The sequence below is a fragment of the Ursus americanus genome, chromosome 20 (assembly GCF_024610735.1).
Source record: "Ursus americanus isolate L20-20 chromosome 20, mUrsAme1.1.p, whole genome shotgun sequence".
NCBI classification, from domain to species: domain Eukaryota; kingdom Metazoa; phylum Chordata; class Mammalia; order Carnivora; family Ursidae; genus Ursus; species Ursus americanus.
This window is the reverse complement of record NC_142146.1, coordinates 51,892,387-51,911,864: the sequence shown is the minus strand read 5'-3', so window position 1 is coordinate 51,911,864 and position 19,478 is coordinate 51,892,387. Positions and strand designations below refer to the sequence as shown.

The following is a 19,478-nucleotide window of genomic DNA, read 5'->3' as shown; positions in this document are numbered from 1 at the left end:
TATTTATGCACACTGTATCAGCACTAAACAAAAAGTGCAAGTTGTAAAACATTATACATAGTGTGATTCCATTTTTATAAATAAAAAGCTACATAATATATATGCATTTGTATATCTGCGAAGAGAAAAAAGGTATAGAAGGATGGGTACCAAACAATTAACCTTGGGTTAGTGGCAGATAAAAGATCCATTTTTTTTTCTTTGTCAGTTTTGACCCACTACAATGAACATGTATTACTTTATAATTTTTTAAAGTTTATAATAAAATTTTTAAAAGGGAGAAGATGTAGGTAAAGGACAAAATTTTCTCACAATTCATTGTGAGTGTATTAGAACTGAGATATTGTTTTTAGCATCTGAAGTTATCTACATAACTAGAAAAGTTAAGTTTTTTTCTTTATAATCATGATATACTTGTAGAAAGCCTTATGCTTCTATATTTCACACATTATTTTAACACCCTATGAATAAAGAAAAAATGAAAGAAGTGAAACAGAGAGGTTATGCGCATTGCTGGAGGTCACACAGTAAAATCATATTCTCCTGCCTCCTTGTGCTATGCTATTCCTAAAATAAATAGGCTGTGTACGTTAAAGTTAAATACAGATGTTATGATTCTGTGGCAAATGGTAATGAGCATGGCCAAAGATACCACTGTAGCAAAGACATTCTCCATCTTACCTCCTAATGCTTTGATGGGAGAAACAGAAAATAACAACCCTGCTGCCTCTGCTGCTAGCTCTCTCTCTGAAATTACAGATATTAGATCCTGAGAAGGCCATGAAATAACTACCAGGTACCTGGTAGGATTTCCTGCAACGAAGCAGAACCTATAGTGTCCTAAACTATAGTACAAAAAACAAACAAACAAATAAAACAGGAATACAATATTCAGTTATTCTGGTGGTTTCAGGAGAGCCTGACTTTTGGATGCTTTGAGTAATAGGAAGTCGGGGTAGGGGTGATTTAATGCACTTGGAATATTTAGTTTTATTCTATAAAGCTTTAATAAGTACATGTGCATAAAACTCAGAAAATAAATTTTATCTAGATTAAACATAAATCTGAGACTATTAGTAGTATGAAAATTGCAAGGCATCTTTGTCATCTTTTTTTTTTTTTAAGCTAACTGGCACCATTTTCTTCTAGGACCACTATGTTTTGAAAATGCAACAACAGATCTTTATTTGGAAGAGAGGAGATGGAGGGTGCATAGAAAAAAGGGCCTCAATTCATGCTGTTTGGATAAGTGGGTAATATTTACATTGAAGGAGCAATTTTTAATAAACCTGTAACTGACCAAAACATGTCAGAGAAATGGATCACTGACAATGGCGCTGTTTCTGACTGGAATGTGAGCCAGTCCCCAGATTTAAGACCTGTAAACTGCCTAAGAAATCATGGCAGTAATAGGACATTAACATTTAATCCACATTAAAGGTATTTTAATTTGCACACATTCATAAGACACACTTCTTTGTTAAAAGGAAAGAGAGAAAGATTTATGAAATTGATCTTCCAAAAGAAAAACTTCATGCTGTTTTATCTCATGATCACAGTTTGAGGAAAGTGTCGGTTTTAATATGCACATTTACCCTAAACCTCAAATATATATTGGCTTAGGTGAGAAAAATAAATTAAAATGCTGGGAGGAAAGGGCTCTATTATGTTGAAGTCCTTATACGAGGAATAAATATTTTTTCATCAGTGTTTAATAAATATATAGACTATATGAGGAATGTCAGTGCATTTTGAGATAACTATATTCTCAAACTCATTTGGACAAATGTCAAAAACATTTTTTCAGAACACAGTGTGAAAATACTAAAATAAAACAGATATTTTAAAATGTAACAGATGAAAGACAAGTGGCTTTAGAATAGGGTTTATAACTTCTGTTCGCATTTTCTAGTTCATGTTATATGTCAATTGACTCCTCAAAAGTATGACTATACTATATTAACTATGTTTATTCTTATGTTAAAAAATTATTAGTCTGTGAACTAAAATACAGCAGTTTTATTTGCACGTTCTATGCAAAATAGCCTAAAACAAAGAGGAAAGGGCTTTTATTAGAACCAGTAGTGTTACTGATGAACATGTACTGGCTAGCAACGGGCCTGCCTACATTTCTGGCAAGCAGCAACTATATTCTACAAACCACTGATGGGCTCAACAAGCTATTAATGACAGTTGCTTTTCAACACTTAAAATGGTCAGACTGTGTTACCTGACCACAAGGACAAGTAGGTCATCACTCTCAAATGTTATACAATATAAGAAACAAATGAGACCTCTGTGGAGAGAAAAACCCACAGGTATGGCTCCACAGTTCTTTTGCTATTCAACTATTAATAGAAAGCAAATCCCACTTAAAGTTGTAAACACTTGTAACCCTTGTTACTAAAAGATTTATCATCACTTATTTTCCACCTAAGACTGAACAAAGTATTATTAGTCCTAGTGTCCAGCTTTAGCCCTGATATATACAACTTAACATCTAGAATCAAATAAAGGAGAAAAAAAAGGGTCCCTCTGTTACTCTTGCAGAGTTAGACGGTGAATTTTTTATCCTTGTATAAACCTGTAGAGTGTCCATCTGTCTGGGTTTATGAACGCCCAACCAATCATTTGTAGGCTGCAAACTCATACTCAGTGGGTACATGGGGGAAGCATCTCAAGAAGCATCTTCTAAAAGACAGGGCACTTGTCTTTTAAGTCAATGCCTTTCAATGTACCTTTCTGCCTCGTGGTTGCTGGACTCACTAAATGGAGAATCTCAAGTCCCACCATGGACCCAGAGAATCAGAACCTGAGTTTAAACAATATCCCCAGGCGACTCATAAGCACATTAAAGAGAGTGAAGCAGTGACTTAAATCATCCCACCCCATCCCACCTCCAATTATTTGACTTTTCAGAAAAGTGTACAAGGGGAGCCTTAGAAACATCAGACTGATCAGGATAATTCACTTCATTCCCAGCCAAAGGAAGCATGGCACGGCAGTACTTCTTTCAAGTTGGAAACAATTCACAAACTATTTTGGCCTAAAAAAGTGACAATTTTTCATATAGCTTAACCTAATATATTCTGATCTCAATACCTCTTCCAAGAGGAAAGGATAGCATTATTTTTATAGTTTGCTAATAAAACAACAATAGCTGTATTGTAATCAAATGACAAGGCTCTAGCTCCTGTATGTTTTCATAATTATAAAGATTAAAATGCCCCAACTCCCACTTGACTGCATTAAAAACACCCTAAAAAGTAAACGTTGTAGTACCCATTCAGTAGTTCAATAAGGGCTACTACTCATTACATTATCCAGAATTTTAAAACATGTGGAGTCAGGTCCCTTTGGTAACAGAGGGGAACTCAGAGTTAATTTTCTACACCTTTAGAGCATCATTAATTAAAAAAAAAAAAAAAAAGTCAGGAGCAATATCACCACATAATAACTACCCACCTCCATTCTTTTAACACTTCTGTGTTACTGGGGTCCTATCCAAAGGTCTTTAATTTGTACATGATTCTTCATCAAATAAAAATATTATTTAAGTTCATTATAAAACCTAACTAAGTACAACATGATAAGCAGTGCATTCACTCATTTTCTCTAAGTTTTGTGTTTAATTCTGCTGACAATTCCTGTAGGATTCAGCAGGAGAACTACTCAGGATTCAAGGTCTGCTCAACATTGATTTCCAACACTTTCCATTATGAGTTTCTCTTTGAGGTAAAAATGTTCACAGAGCCCTCCCCATCCCTGACAGTAATCATAAGTTTAAAACATAACTGGAAGCACAAACAAAAATTGTCCCCAGAAAAACGAAGTACAACGCTAAAACCCCAAAAGAGTGACCACAGATCTAGGCTTTGGTTTACCACAACACCAACTAGAGGGAAGGGGCTTGAAAGTGAGTGGTACCAGAAAGGCAGCCTTGGCAAGTATTGCTCTGGGAGAAAATCAGATGAATACACGCAGTGACAAGAAAGAAGAAAGTAAGAAGAAACAAATGGCTAAACAGAAATAAGACATGCCAACCCCTTCATCCCCGCAACACCCACCACTGTCCATTAAAGAAACCATTTTTGCTATTCTGCAGAAGCAGGTACCCTTGAACTAAGAACCATGTCTACAAAATGTCTAGAACTTAAAAAGAAAGAAGGAAGGAAAAAGGAGGGAAAGAACCCCCCCACCAAAGCTACTGTAAGAAGTAGTAAACAGAAAATGCAAATCAAAACATTTCAACAGATGAAAATTCTCCCCTCAAAACCAAACCAAAGCACAAGGCTTTTTTGGACAAATAACAATAAGAAAACCTAGAATCAGATATTCAAAAAATAAGAACAGATATAGAAAAAAAAGTATTTCAGAAATGAGGAATAAATTAGAATGTGTCCAAGGAAGAATAAATTTGAATGAAAATTTAATAAGAAATGCTACATGAAACCAGGCAAACTACTTCTCAGTTGTTTAAAAACAAAGTAAAGTAGTAAAAAGAGTCGAAAAGAATGAAGCAGAAGATGACCAAAGAAAGATTTTATATATAATTATATAGAAATACATATATAACTGGAGTCTCTGAAGAAGAAAACAAAACAGAGGAATGGCATTAAGATTTAATACTATAATCCAAAAAAATTATTTCAGAAACAAGAAAACTTAAGTCTACATATGAAAAAGCCCAGAAAAACTAGCCAGAAACATCCAGCTTTGAGAATCATCTTAGTAAAATAAGGACAATGAAAAAAATGGCAATGCCTCAAGGCGAAAAAAAAAAAAATCAAATTATACATAAGGGTACGAAAATAAGGCTAGTGCCACAAATATCAAGAGCAGAGTAACCTTTTCCAGAAAGCCAAGCGGAAAAAACTGTAAGCCAAGGATTTTATGTCCAGTCAAGCTGTCATTCAAGTCACAAAACTATAGAAAAAACAGCTTGGAATGTGCAAGATCTCAGGGAATACTGTACACAGCAGGCCGTCCTGAGAAATATACTAGTTGGGTGAGTTTTACACAAACAGGAGATGAGTGGGGAAATATCAGCAACCAAGCTGATGGTTAATATTTAATATAGTTAATTTTAAAGGTGATTCTAAAAAAGGGTGACAGCATGCATAAAAGACTAGTATGTACACATCATATATTCCAACAGTGTAGCAAGAATACAACAAGAGGAAATGCGAAGAAAAGGAGGAAAGCAAAGTACACAGGAGCACTGGCTCTCACAAGGGTTGTTAACAGGTGGGAACCCAGGGATGCCATAAAAAGGTTAAGTAGGAATGAGGGGGGAAGCATTATGCATTATAAAAGATACAAATACAAAGGTAACCACTAGAACAAAAATGCAAGCCTCCCTAAACTTCATAACAATAACAATATTAATAATAATAGCAGCTCTTCAGAGACAATTCTTCATATGTTCTGCACATCTTATATCAGCCAATAGCCTTTCTTCAGAACTATCTTTTCAAATATAGCAAACAGTCTTGGAAGATAAAGAATTGCCCCCTGGACCAGAAGGCAGTTTTGTTACCAAATTAGGATACTAAAGATAATATCTTTCTTTTAGGTAATGTTTGGGCCAATTTTCTGTCAGCTCCTTAAAGAACAGAGCCCCTCAGCTATGACACAAACCCACTGGGTATGCAGCATCACCCCATGGAACTTGGCAGGTCACAGGGAACCTATATAACTATGGAATGCCACCTTAGGGGCTGTTAGTAAGAAAGAGCTTTGTCTCTGACCCAGAAATCTCATGTCTTCTGCCAGCATCTATTAAAGTATGAGAGGCATACAAATGGGCTAAAATCTCAGACCCTTAATAAAGAAGACACAGACAAAGAGAAAGAAACACAGTAAATATAATGATACAGTAATTAGGGAGTGATTTCCAGGACAGAAAAAAGCAAAGTACAAAAAAGTATTTATAATATGCTCTATTTTATAAGATAGAGGAAATAGGAATAATACACATGTGTGTGTATGTGTGTATATATATATGTGTGTGTGTATATATATATATACATAATACACATACACACACACATATACACATAATTCTACAAGAAGATGCACGGGAAGCATAAATTGGAAGTTAAGAAAATTGGCTACCTACAAAGGATAGAGGACAAGCTAGAAAGGAAGAATGACACCTTTCTGAGAGATGTTCTGTGTATAATATTTTGGCTTTGTATAATATTTTGACTTTTGGAAGCATGTTAACACAAGGTATCCAAACATAAATAAATCAACAAGGATGGGGACAAAGGCACCTAAAAATGAATACAAATAGAAACAAATGCATGTAATCATATTTCAAATGAATTAGCTAACTACACTTAAAGGGGAAAAGAACTCTTGAATAAACGTGAAGTAAATTTTAATAAACTCTTGAAATAAATCTTGAACTTTTTATTAAGTTTTATTTTTCACAAGGTATGGTTGTAACAATTGTGAAACTATTTTACACGCATTATATAATTAAGCAAATGGGTAAATATATTGTTCTTAGGAGTCACAGTTATCACTTTGAATGAAGGGAGATACAAATGTGAAATGGGGAACAACAAAGAAGAATTCTGTGGTTTGGATTGAAATTGGAGGTGTTAGTATGACTCATAATTTCTTAAAAATACCTAACTAAGTATCTAAGTCCTAAGTATCTAGCTACCTACCTACCCACCCATCTATTTATCTATCTAATCTAGGACTGAAAAGTCCTAGAAGTAATGAAAGCCCAGAGACAGTGGACATATCACATGTCCAGACCTAGATTCATAAATACCATTTTCCTCTAAAATGAAACAGCATAATTTGAAGAAATACCTGATTCCATGAGGGAAGGTTTCAAGTGAGCCTGGAACATCTTGTTGCGTCAGAAAATAAGGAGGTGCTTTAAAACAAAGATGGGGTATGTAGAAACAAGCCAAAAGCCATCTTGAAAGGATACTCCCTGGACAAATCTGGGGCAATTTGAGCATCAAATAAATAAGAAAAGTAATGGATCCATGAGTCCTTGCTCACAATAAATAGATAAAACAAGAAGTAAGGGTGGGGTCTTCCTTAAAATAGAACGCTGACTACTAAATCTGTGAGGAAGTGGTAGAGTTGGAAAATTTCCATTTCCAATCAGGCAAGAATCACCAATGGATGATGGAGCACCAACTTTCAAGGACCTTGTTTAGCCCTTTATCTGCAAACTCAACACTCAAAAAACAAATAACCCTTTCAAAAAATGGGCAGAAGACATGAACAGACACTTCACCAAAGAAGACATACAATGGCTAATAGACACATGAAAAAATGTTCAACATCACTTGTCACCAGGGAAATACAAATCAAAACCACAATGAGATACCACCTTACACCAGTTAGAATGGCAAAAATTAACAAAACAGGAAACAACAAATGTTGGAGAGGATGTGGAGAAAGGGGAACCCTCTTACACTGTCGGTGGGAATGCAAGCTGGTAAAGCTACTCTGGAAAACAGTATGGAGGTTCCTCAAGATGTTAAAAATAGAGCTACCCTATGACCCAGCAATTGCACTACTAGGTATTTACCCCAAAGATACAGATGTAGTGAAAAGAAGGGGCACATGCACCACAATGTTCACAGCAACAATGTCCACAACAGCCAAACTGTGGAAGGAGCTGAGATGCCCTTCAACAGGTGAATGGATAAAGAACATATGGTTCATATATACAACGGAATATTACTCAGCCATCAGAAAGGATTTTGCATTGACATGGATGAAACTGGAGGGGATTATGCTAAGTGAAGAAAGTCAAGCAGAGAAAGACAATTATCATATGGCTGCATTCATATGTGGAACGTAAGCAATAGCACAGAGGACATTAGGGGAAGGGAGGGAAATCTGAAGGGGGAGAAATCAGACAGGGAGACAAACCAAGAGAGACTATGGACCCGGGGAAACAAACTGAGGATTTCAGATGGGAGAGGGGTGGGAGGATGGGGAAGCCTGGTGATGAGTATTAAGGGGGGGTGCGTGATGCAATGAGCACTGGGTGTTATGGGCAAATAATGAATCATGGAACACTATATCAAAAACTAATGATGTACTATACAGTGGCTAACTGAATTAAAAAAAACAAAAAACAAAAAAACAAAAACCCTGTTTAGAACTTTCAAAAAGACATAGGCTTTATGAGTAGAAGACAAGTTGGTGAATAGAAAAATAAAATAGTATTGGGCAGTATAGTAAAAATTTAAGCTAAGAATGACAAGCTGGACAGTTCCCAGGAAAAGGTAGCAACATAGAAAAAAAGGAATGATAGAACAAAGGCCAAATCAAGAGTTTGAGACATTGTGACAAATAAATGAGATCAGCCCTTGAAGAGGTTCCAGGGAATACAGTCCACTTAACTGCACTCTTTTTGCTATCCACACCTGTTCTTTCCTTTCTAAGGGTTACAGATAATTATATACCAAGAAGAGCCCATAAACAGAATACAAAGGCAGTGCAACTACGCTATGCATGTGCCCTTGTGGCAAGTATAACATGCTGCATATCTCATTTTTCTTAGCTTATTTATTTTTATCTTTTTATTTTTAAAAGATTTTATTTTTAAGCAATCTCTACACCCAAAGTGGGATTTGAACCTACAACCCCAAGATCAAGAATCACATACTCCAGCAACTGAGCCAGCCAGATGCCCCTTTCTTAGCTTATTTAAATTTATACTTGCTTTTACCCTCTCTTAGAACAACGTTAATTCTCTATAATTCAAGTAAATTTGAAAAAACAAAGACTGAAGGATACATAAAAAAGAAATTAATTCCACATGTGTGGGATGTTCTTAATTTTACACCATGTATTTTTAAAGATCAATCTATTAGAAGCTATAATTCTAATTGTATTTAGCTACACAACGAATTCAAAGAAGGGCTACATGTGCTAGAAGGCAAGGGCTAAGTATCTGCTCAGCGGGACACTGGAGAGACACAGACCTAAGGAGCCCACAGCTGCTAGACAGACAGGTTTCATTAATGCTCAAACAATAAATTCTTGAGCTCACTTCCCTCTAGGCAGTTGTGAAGACTATCACTGGCTTTACTGGACAGTAGTACACAAAGCAGTATGATATGTATATAGGTGTACATATAGGATATTATGTTACATATTCATATATTCACGTTATTGCTAGTAGTTCACAGTCAGTGGGTCAATTTTACAATGTCGACCTATAGAGGCTTTTGAACAACCTAGATAATATGCATTAAAATCATCCACTTCCCACTACCTGTTGTACTAATCCTAGCTCTCTCATCCCTAAAATGCACTATCTTCGAAATACATTTGATGTATATGACCCAGATAAAAATGAAATATAACTTAGGGTCAAGAATAGAAAAGAGTAATTAACAATTATTCCTGACTTTAATAAATAGCTACGCTTGATCAAAGGTTTTAAATGTTTTTAGTTGAAAATTTTTCTTCAAATAAAATCTTACTTTAAAATTTTAAAAATTTATAAAATAATGAAAAGAACTACTCCGATTAAAGTGGGCAGTGACAGTCTGGAGTGCCACCTGCTTTGGGGAGCCTTCCTGGCAGCCCAAGGCAGTTAGAAAATCAGTGCTGAATAAGATTATAAGTCGAGTATAAACGTATTAAAGAGTCACTGAAAATGAGTTCATACTAGTAAATATTAAAAATATAAAATTTAAACTAAAAAATGTAATTCATTATTATTTACTGGAGAATATGAAACAAGTGAAAATGAAGTCTTTCTAATAAATAATAATTTATAAGATAAGTATAAAAGACAGCTCATTTTGGCACAATGGTAGCTATTCTTCCTTATTATAAGCCCCCAATTGATACTGGAATTTGATGTTTTAGATTAACATTTTTATTCTAATGTCCATATGTCCTAAATATATATGCCACCAAGAAGTGACAAAGAGGGATTCAGGAAATAATTTCTAATAATGAGAATAACAATGTTACTTATGTACTTCTAATGTAGACAAATATATAGTTCAAATATTCTAACTAGGTTGTTATATATTGCTTTTTAATAATTAATTTGTACTTTTTAGGCTCATTTTTTAAAGGCTGGGTTTCCTCAGTTTCCTTTAGCTATTCCAAGGAAAACCAAAAATCCTTTCTAACTCTAAAACTACTGTAAGTCAAAGTGAAGCTGCCTCTTGCTACTGTTTGCTTTTGTGGGAGCAAACAAAAGCACATTAATAGTTAACAAAGCTACAATATGATATACGAATGAAGTCTTGCATTAAAAAAGTACTTAGATTGTATTTACAAAAGAATTTCTATCATTAATTATTCAACATTTGGATTTGACCAGAAACCAGAGCATGACTTTATAATGCTCTGTTTAAATGAACTACTTAATGTTGTAATGAACACTCAATGCAGGAAGCTAAATGAATTTTGGACCTGGTATAACAGAACACTTTTTCTAATTTTTTGATCAATGGACAGATTTTAATGTTAAGTCAGTTTGAATTTCATTTGTACTTTAAAAATGTTTACTTAAACCAAAAATTTTGCATCTCAATTATTTTATATTCTAAAACTGAATGTAGTTTAAACCAATGCATTATTCATAAAGCAAAGACACCAGGAAAAACAAAGCTGTGCCCTTCTTTCAAAGCTGTTAAATTGCTAAAACATACCATATTTATGCATGCAATATTTGATTGTGTTTTTCTTAAAACACAAGCTTGTTTTTGTCAGATCAAGATATGCCAAAAATTCTACACCAAACATTTTTGTTTATAATTAAAGCAATCATCAATCCAAGGATTGTCATCCATTTTATTTCATCTCTACATCAAAAAAAAAAAGTAATTTTAAAAAAATTTTAGATTCCCTTGAAATGATAAGATAAATGAAAATGTAAGTGCCTTCACATAATAACAGTAAGCTGACCCTTTGGGAGATGGTTGACTTTCTCAATACAAGGTATTCAAAGCTCATTCAAAAGTGTTCATTTAGAATGCAGATATCAAAGATGATGCAAATGTTCAAGAGAAAATTAGAACTTACCAGATGTTCTAATCCAGCTTTGATGTTTCCAGATTCCCTAAAATAGAAGAGTAAAAGTTCTAAATAGTTGCTAAACAGTTGTCTGTTATAATTTACATTAATCTAAAATGCATTTTATAAATCCTTATGATTTTTTCATATTATCTTCACTTAATGTTCACAATAACAGTTTTAAATGACAAAACAATTTCCATCAAAAGGAAACAGATTATTTACATCTAATAATATTACAACTAAAATTGGGATTCCACTAACAGATTGTTTCAGATTTTTCTAAGTCAGCAGAGAACAAAAGGAAGTCAAGTATACTATTATTTTACTATTTACACAATATCTATTTATTTCACATTAGCTTTTTCATTAGAGTTTATGTTTTCTCCAACATTTATTACAAAAATGTTCATACAGATTCTACTATTGACATTTTCCTATATTTGCTTTATCAAATATCTATCCACCACTGATTGCATTTTATATAAAAATACACATAAAGAATGTTTGTGACTCCATATCTAAGTAACTACATCTTAACAAATTTTTCCTTGACATTAATTTTATTAATTCAGTGCACACTACAAATCAGGACCTAAGACTGCTGTAATATTAAAAAACAAAATATCACTAATGAAGACACAAACATCAACTATCATGATATATTTTAAGTATTTAATTCTTGCTTTTCACTGTAAAAAAAAGACTGCTGATGGAACTAAAAATACAAATAACTGTGTCAGTAGCAAAGATAATTTAAATATATATTTGGTGAAATGTGGCAAATAGTTGATTTTCCCCCTGATTTTAGTTTGTATTAATTTAGTAGTGACAAATGGACTTAGAATTTCCTCTCAGACCAAGTAGCATTTTAATTCCATCATAAATAGCAAGCCTTGTATTTTTAACATGAAAGTATACTTCTACCACATTGCAGAGAATAATTATGAAACATCCAACAACAGTATTGCATTCATGATGTTTAATCTTTCCCTCACACCTCTTCCTTTCCCTAAAGGGACCCCAAGTTAACTTCCCTTCTATTTCTGTCTCCAATTTTCTCTGCCAAAAATATACTTCTCTCTGTTTCCTTTGTCTTGCTATACAATCTTTCCAAATTTCCCTATCGTTTCCCCCTTCAGATGTGCTGCCTGAAAACTATATTCATGGCTTCCAACTTTTGCTCTCACTGCCCAGTCTGGCATACTGGGAATAAATTCCATCATCTACTGATTAGCACTCATCTTCAGCCATTCTCTTCTCTACTTTATGCTCCTGGCAATCTTCGCAATACTATATATTCAACACTTGAAAATTTAAGGATTTCTGAAACTCATTCTCTGGATGCAGTCCTAATGAATGACAAATGACAGGAATAAACAGTAACAAGGAATTAGAAAAGGCGAACAGGTACATAAATAATCATTTTTAACTTTATTGTTACAAATTTAATGCATAACTGGAGCTAGAAGTCAAATCTTTAAGTTTTCACAAGGACACTCTCATATAGTCACCATGTAATTTAAAATATAATCCAAAAAAATAATGCATATAGTGAAACATAGGACAGTGCAATGCATGTGTGTGTCCACTGCAGTAAAATTGAGTCTTTCTCCCATCACTGACTCCCTGTTGTCAACCAGATATTAGCTCTTTGTTTGTCCTTCTAAAGATATTCTCTGTGTGTGTGTGTGTGTGTGTGTGTGTGTGTGTGTGTGTGTGTGCACGTGTCTTTCTCCTCCTGTCTTTTTTTTAAAACCCAAACAGAAGCATACTACATTCACTGTTTTGTCCCTTCACTTGGCAATCTAACTCAAAGTCTGCACTATACAATACAAATCTACTTCATTTTCCCCCATGGGTACATTGTCACATAATGGTTCTTATTAGAAAATTATACTGCAACACAAAAGAACAAATATGCTCAGATTCAAAGTACAAGTTCATAATTTACTATCTGAGACCACTAGAATTAGACATGCTTCATCAGAATATTTTGGATTTTAGAAAGTTAATAAGACATATAATATGTTGTATGTCACGTAACATTGGCAGCAAGGTTTGAAGCAGCATCTCATCATTATACACAATAATTCTGAAAGCAACATCAATGTCCACACAAAATGGGATAAACAAAGACTATGAATAACTTCATTTCAGTGTTAGTTTTGCTGTCAATTGAGTTTGCCACAAACTTAGGGAAAATCCCCCAGTTTTTTCAGCTATTTGTATCTTGGAATCAAGGATAACAATTTGTTCTTAAAAAAAAAAAAGGCTGGTTAGACTATTGCTTTATTATATTTTCAAGTGATTCTTTAAATTAAATGATATTTAGGAAATAGGCATTTTGAATGGTACGCAGGAAAGAAAACTAGACATCATTCTTGACGTAAGCCCTTTCCTTCACTACCAAATGTAAACAAATGTATTCAACCATACAGTCTTGGCGACCCAACATCCATAATTGTCATTTAGAATTAGCCACTTCTTTCTATCTTCACAGCTACTACTTTACCTTAGGTCATCATCTTTTCTCTCCCAGGCTACTGCAAAGCCTCTTAATGCGTCCCAATCGCTCCTGCCTTGCCCCATGTTAACTCGGTCTCCATAATACAGCAAGATCTTCCTAAAATGTAAGCCTGATCATGTCATTTCCTTTTTAAAATACACAATATCCTACTACACTCCAGTTTACTCATTCCCTGTTATCTTGCCAGAGCTACATTGCCAAAAACGTGACAGCAACAGCCATAAGAAATTAACCTGGATTCCCTCACCATTGAACCACTCACTCTTTCTAGCTGGAATGTTCCTTTTCTCTCAGCCTCCTCTGGTCTTTCCTCACCTAGCTTACAAACAAAATCAAAACGAAACAACAGGACTCAACCCATACGGGGAAGGAAACCTCCTCCCTTCCTCACAAAAGAACTAATCAACACCTCCCATGTGTTCTCATAATTTATCATACTTTATTATAAATGCCTAATTACTTTCCCAATGACACCACTAAAATGAAAACTCCTTGAGTACATGGATTGTATCTTTAAAATTTTTATATCCCAGCACCCAATACAGTGTCTGCATCAGAGTATGTATTCAACTAACAAGGGTCTGACATCTAAACATGAAGACAAGGTGGGATGGAGATTCAGCAGCAACCAGTTCAGGTGTCTGAGTGGTCCTCCCCAGCCCCACTTTCTCTCTAGACCACAGAAAAGCAAGGCAACTCCAACAGCAAGTGGTTGTTTGGGAGGGTAGTACTGGGGGTTGTGTGTACATGCGTGGTGTGTGGTTTTGTTTTGCTTTGTTTTGTTTTTTTTAAAGGAGTATGAGGACACAGTGGAAAACGTGGCTGACTCAGGCCAGAGTTCAACACTTGAGGCTTTGCACTCTAGTTTTTAAATTATCCCAGAGAAGCACAAGCCAGATCTTAGACTTTTACCTCCCTCCTTAAAGTTATTAGCCAACACAGCTGAATGTTGCAAAGAAATAGAAGTCCACAGGAAAACTGTAAGACCTCTGAGGTGAATAAGCACAGGAATTAAAAAAACAACAAATGGAGCAACCTCATCCAGAGGGGGAAAAAAATAGACCGAGCAAGAATATACTATAAGCAAAATAACATCTTTAAAGATAAAAGATTTTTAAGAAATTTAATACAAAAAAAACAGGCATGAAGAGGAATCAATATGAGATGGTGGGTATTAAAAATACAGTAGTTTGAAATAAAGAACTCAGAGGATGAATTGAAAGCACAACAGCTACAGACTGAGAATAAATTGGTGAGTTGGAACACTGGGTGGAACTCTCCCAGAAGGGACAGGACGGGGATGAAAAGACAGAACAAACATGAGATAAAGTTAAGAAGAGGAACAAAAGTGTGAACATCTAGTGATGGGAACCCTAGAAGGAAACCAAAGGCAAAACAGAAGAGAAAAAAATATTTGAAGAAATAATAACAAAAAATTCCAGATATAGAATTATTCAAATCTTGGACTGAAAGGGTACACAGAGCAGTGAACAGGACAGTTAAGTGAAACTCCACAGCAAAGCATAATGTAAGGATTATTAAGACTGTTAACAGATCGAGAGCAAAGGCTAAAAGCTTCCACAAAGAACAAGCATACCCCTCCACACAGGAAGACTAACACTAACGTCAAACTTCTCAACACTAATACTGGGGTATAAGACCTGTAGTACGAACTTCCAAGATAAAGTGATAAAGGAAAAGGACTGTGAACCTAGAATTTATATATAGCTAATAAATTATTATTTAAATTGAAGGAAAAATAAAGAAATTCTCAGCATACAGGGTCTCAAGAAATTCACCACAGAAAGAGATTATTTGAAAGAAGTTCTGAGGAACGTTATGCAATAAGAAGAGAATTAAATCCATCCAGATAAAGCGAATAAAGGTTGACTTAGAACGTAATTATTATAATCTAAATGATTAGTAACTAAAAAGAAAACTAAAGAAATTTCACCTACAGTGATGTAGAACCAAAATCCCAGAGAAGATTCTCAGGTTGGTTAAGAAACAAAATCCAGTAATGTGTCATTTACAAAGAGATACATAAAAAAACAAAAGTGTTCAGAAAATTTTCCAAAAAAGGGAGAGTAAAAGATATAACCAGGCAAACTTGAACCAAAAGAAAACCGGGGTGGTAAGTTTAATGACAAAATATATTTAAGCCACTCTCCCATCCAAAGAACATATACACATATACATTTTTTGAGGGAGATATATATGAAAAAGGATATTCTATTCTAGTAAAAGATACATCAAGAAATTTTCATGTATACCCAGAAGGTTTGCATATTCCTAAAATGTAATATGTATTACAGTTTGGGATACCAAAGTTTCAACAAGTTTTCCATGAAAATCAGTTTTCTTTAGTTTTACTTTGGGCAGAAAGACAAGGAAGAGGGGCCATCTCAAAACAATACAAATAAAGCATCAGGAGTACATCAACACTACACAAGACAGCATGAAATACAATCCTGGTTCTAGAAGCTGAATACCTAAACTCAAATTTAAGTTGTACTACAAAAGAGTTGCATGAGCTTGGTAATAATCCAATTCCCTGAGCTAAGATTTTCCACCAATGATGTGAAAAAAGAAACAAGATAATGTATGTGAAGGAATACTATAAACACAATAAACTGTAATGTACTATAGAAATCTGTTATTATAATAGATATTTAAATACAAAAGTATTAAAGTGGTTCCAAAAGCCTCAATGAATTTTTTTTTTTTAAATAGAGAGGCAAGATCCAAGACATTGACAGAGGGATCTTGCAACAAATGGTATAAAGCCTGTCCTCTTTAGTGGTCTGTCTCTTGGGTTGTCCCTGTCATGACTTCATCAATATTTGTGCAACTCCTTTTGCCCTGTGCTGAAAGCAGACTTAATTCAATTATAGGTCTCAAAACTGATAAAATGGTCTTGAAGTGGAAAATGGGAAGAAATTATTGGCAAATGAATAAAGATTTGTATCGAACTAACACACAGGAGTACAGCAGGTCTTTTTTTAATCATTCCCTGTCTTAAATCTTCTGGGAACCATGCGTTTCCCTTCCCCTCATGCAGCACATCGATTTCTGAATTAGACTGCAATATTAAATAATTAATATACTTGCCATGATTGATGTTTTGCATTAGTTGAATATTAGGTTATCAATCAAAATCCACTTGGTTTAATGTAATAATATTGAAAAAGTGTCACGGGCTGTTCATCCAATTTGTAGTTGAGGCAGCACAGATAGTAATGTTGGCATTACACGAGGCTCTAAAGCAGGAAATGCAGTGGCTCAACACGTACGAGGCAGACATTTTGAAACTAACCGGGACAAGGCTGAGGTTGTCCTAAATAAACCTTGTGGCACCTGTCAGTTTCAATGTTAGGTCTCTTTCCAGGAGAAAGATGCCATGCATCAATCATAACATGGCAGGCAAGAAAAATTTTAAAAAGAAGGATACCAATTTAACTTTGTGGCAAACATTCCATTATTTTGCCCAAGGAAGCATGTTCTAAATCCAGAAACTGTTGCTATGATAAAGCTTATATCCCCTTGGGAAATTTCCAAACAAATACATTAAGATTTTTTAGAGCTAGTCTTACTAGGAAGAGATCCATTTTTGTTTGTTTTTCATATGGGAACAATATTTTACCAAAGTGATCATTCAGGTTTTATAATGGTCTAAAGGAATCAGGTCAAGGAGTCAAAATTAACAATAGTATTTACTTTTCAAAAACTCTATTCCTTCTGATGAAGGCATTCTCCTTCATTCTCAATATTTTGCATGTATACTTACAAAACATAAACTTTTAAAACATTACTTCCTTCTCCCGGCAAATGACTTTTCTCATTATTCCTTATTACATCTGGAATCTATTATGGATTTACTTATAAAAGTAACATTTTAAAAACAAATTAAATAAATAAAAGACATTCAAAAGAAAAGTGACTCTTTTAGGTGGAGAGTAGAAAAGTAACAAAAGAAATATAAACCAAAGTCATTTCATAGAGCAAGCCAAAATCCAGTGGGTATTTAGTTATAAAATACTCAGAAACCATAATGAAGGTAACTAACTGAAGTAGCATTAAAGTATCATTTCACTGACCAAGTCTTTAAGAAATAAAAGATTAAATATATTTATCATCAGTAATGCATATGTATAAGCCCATATAAAATGAACACATATATAGTAATTATGGAAAACAGGGTAACTCCTAAATAAAAAATTTTACAGGTTTTTTTGGTCATGAACTAAGTATATTATTCACTTTTAAAAGACTATATACTGCAGTTTCCTATAGCTGTAAGAGATTCTTATCAAAATTAATTTTGTGTCAACTCTTTTATAAAGCAAAAATCTACATGAGTTTTTTACATAATGGCAGACCAGGTTTTTAAAAGCCTGAGTTATAAATTATAAAAGTATCTACACCTCCCATCTCAAATAATCATTGATAAATTTTTACATGCCTATGTTATATATCAAATATTATTAATAAAAAATCTGGTAATATACAAATCTAAGAAAAACATGGGTTCAAATTTCAACTCTACTACTTACTAAATAACTTTGTCAAGTTATAAATCTTCTCTAATTTTTCCATTCTTAAATTTAAATAAAGGACTAAAAAGATAATCAGCATGTATATATATATATAGAAGTCAGTAAATACTGATTCAATATGACAGACTAATAATGAACCAATTGCCTGCATTCCACTTTCAAAACCAAGGAATATTTTTATAGATGTTAGCTTTTTAAATCACCTTAAAATTGGTTTCAACTGTAGTACCTGTTAATGAAAGTAAGTCTGTTCAAGTAACAGATACATATAAAAAGCTTAGCCCAATGGCTAGCATCCAATAAAAAAAAATGTACATCCTGACATAAGGATGTTCTAATATCCTGATGTCTTTGAAAGGAACAGAATGGTAACATATGTTGAAAATCTAAGCAAAAATAATTTCTCAATTAACTGATGCTTTTTACATTTTAATCCCAATAAGAAACATACAGATGGGGCACCTGGGTAATTCAATCAGCTCAGGTAATCATTTCAGGGTCATGAGATGAAGGCCCTGTGTAGAGGGCTCCAACTGGGCATGGAACCTGCTTAAGATTCTCTCCCTCTGCTCCTCTCCCCTCTCAAAAACCAACCAAATAAACAAAAGAAACATACAGAATATCAGCTCTAAGTTCCAAAAAGATCTTTGCAGAATTCTCATCTTCAACTTACCAGGTTTGGTTAGAATTCTCAGCATTTTTCTCCTGATTAGAGACTACCTTGCAAATCACTGGCTCTAAAGATATATTCTTATGTTACCACAATTCAGAATGATAGTTTTCAGATGTTTGTATTTTACAAGTAGATTTTTATCTGACTGATTAGAAAATTCTGCTTTAGAACTTACAAATAATTTGCACAAACAAATGTGGCATGGTTACTGAATTTTATATGTACTAGTCTTTAGTTTATGGGTGATGGACATTAAAGAGGGCATGTGATGTAATGAGCACTGGGTATTATATAAGACTGACAAATCACAGGCCTGCACCTCTGAAACCAATAATACATTATATGTTAATTAACTGAATTTAAATAAACAAACAAACAAACAAACAAACTCCAGGCAAGGGGCAAAAAAGAGTCTTTAGTTAGTTTTACAAATATTTGTGAGCATTCACTAACCATACTAAACAGCTAAGAACATATTATACACACTGAGCTTACTGCAATGAGAAGCTGAACACTTAAGTTGGTATGTATCAATTAGGCCATTTATAGTCATTCAGGTAAACAGGTTCTGAAGTTCACAGAAATGGTCAACAAAGGAAAGAAAAGAGATTTCAATATTTTTGCAGTTGTGTTCTAGATAATAGTTTCAGAAGAAGACAGTGAGAGAATTCATCACCAATAGATCTGA

General features: G+C 34.1%; 1 protein-coding gene across 1 annotated transcript in view; it reads right to left on the bottom strand.

The window, feature by feature from the left end:
- The window catches only part of RSRC1 (arginine and serine rich coiled-coil 1), a 409,375-nt gene that overhangs the window by 204,454 nt on the left and 185,443 nt on the right, over positions 1 to 19,478 (bottom strand). Inside the window, exon 6 of the mRNA XM_087870329.1 lies at positions 11,041 to 11,077. Coding sequence (XP_087726455.1) covers positions 11,041 to 11,077 — 37 coding nt within the window. The remainder of the gene's footprint in view (positions 1 to 11,040; positions 11,078 to 19,478) is intronic.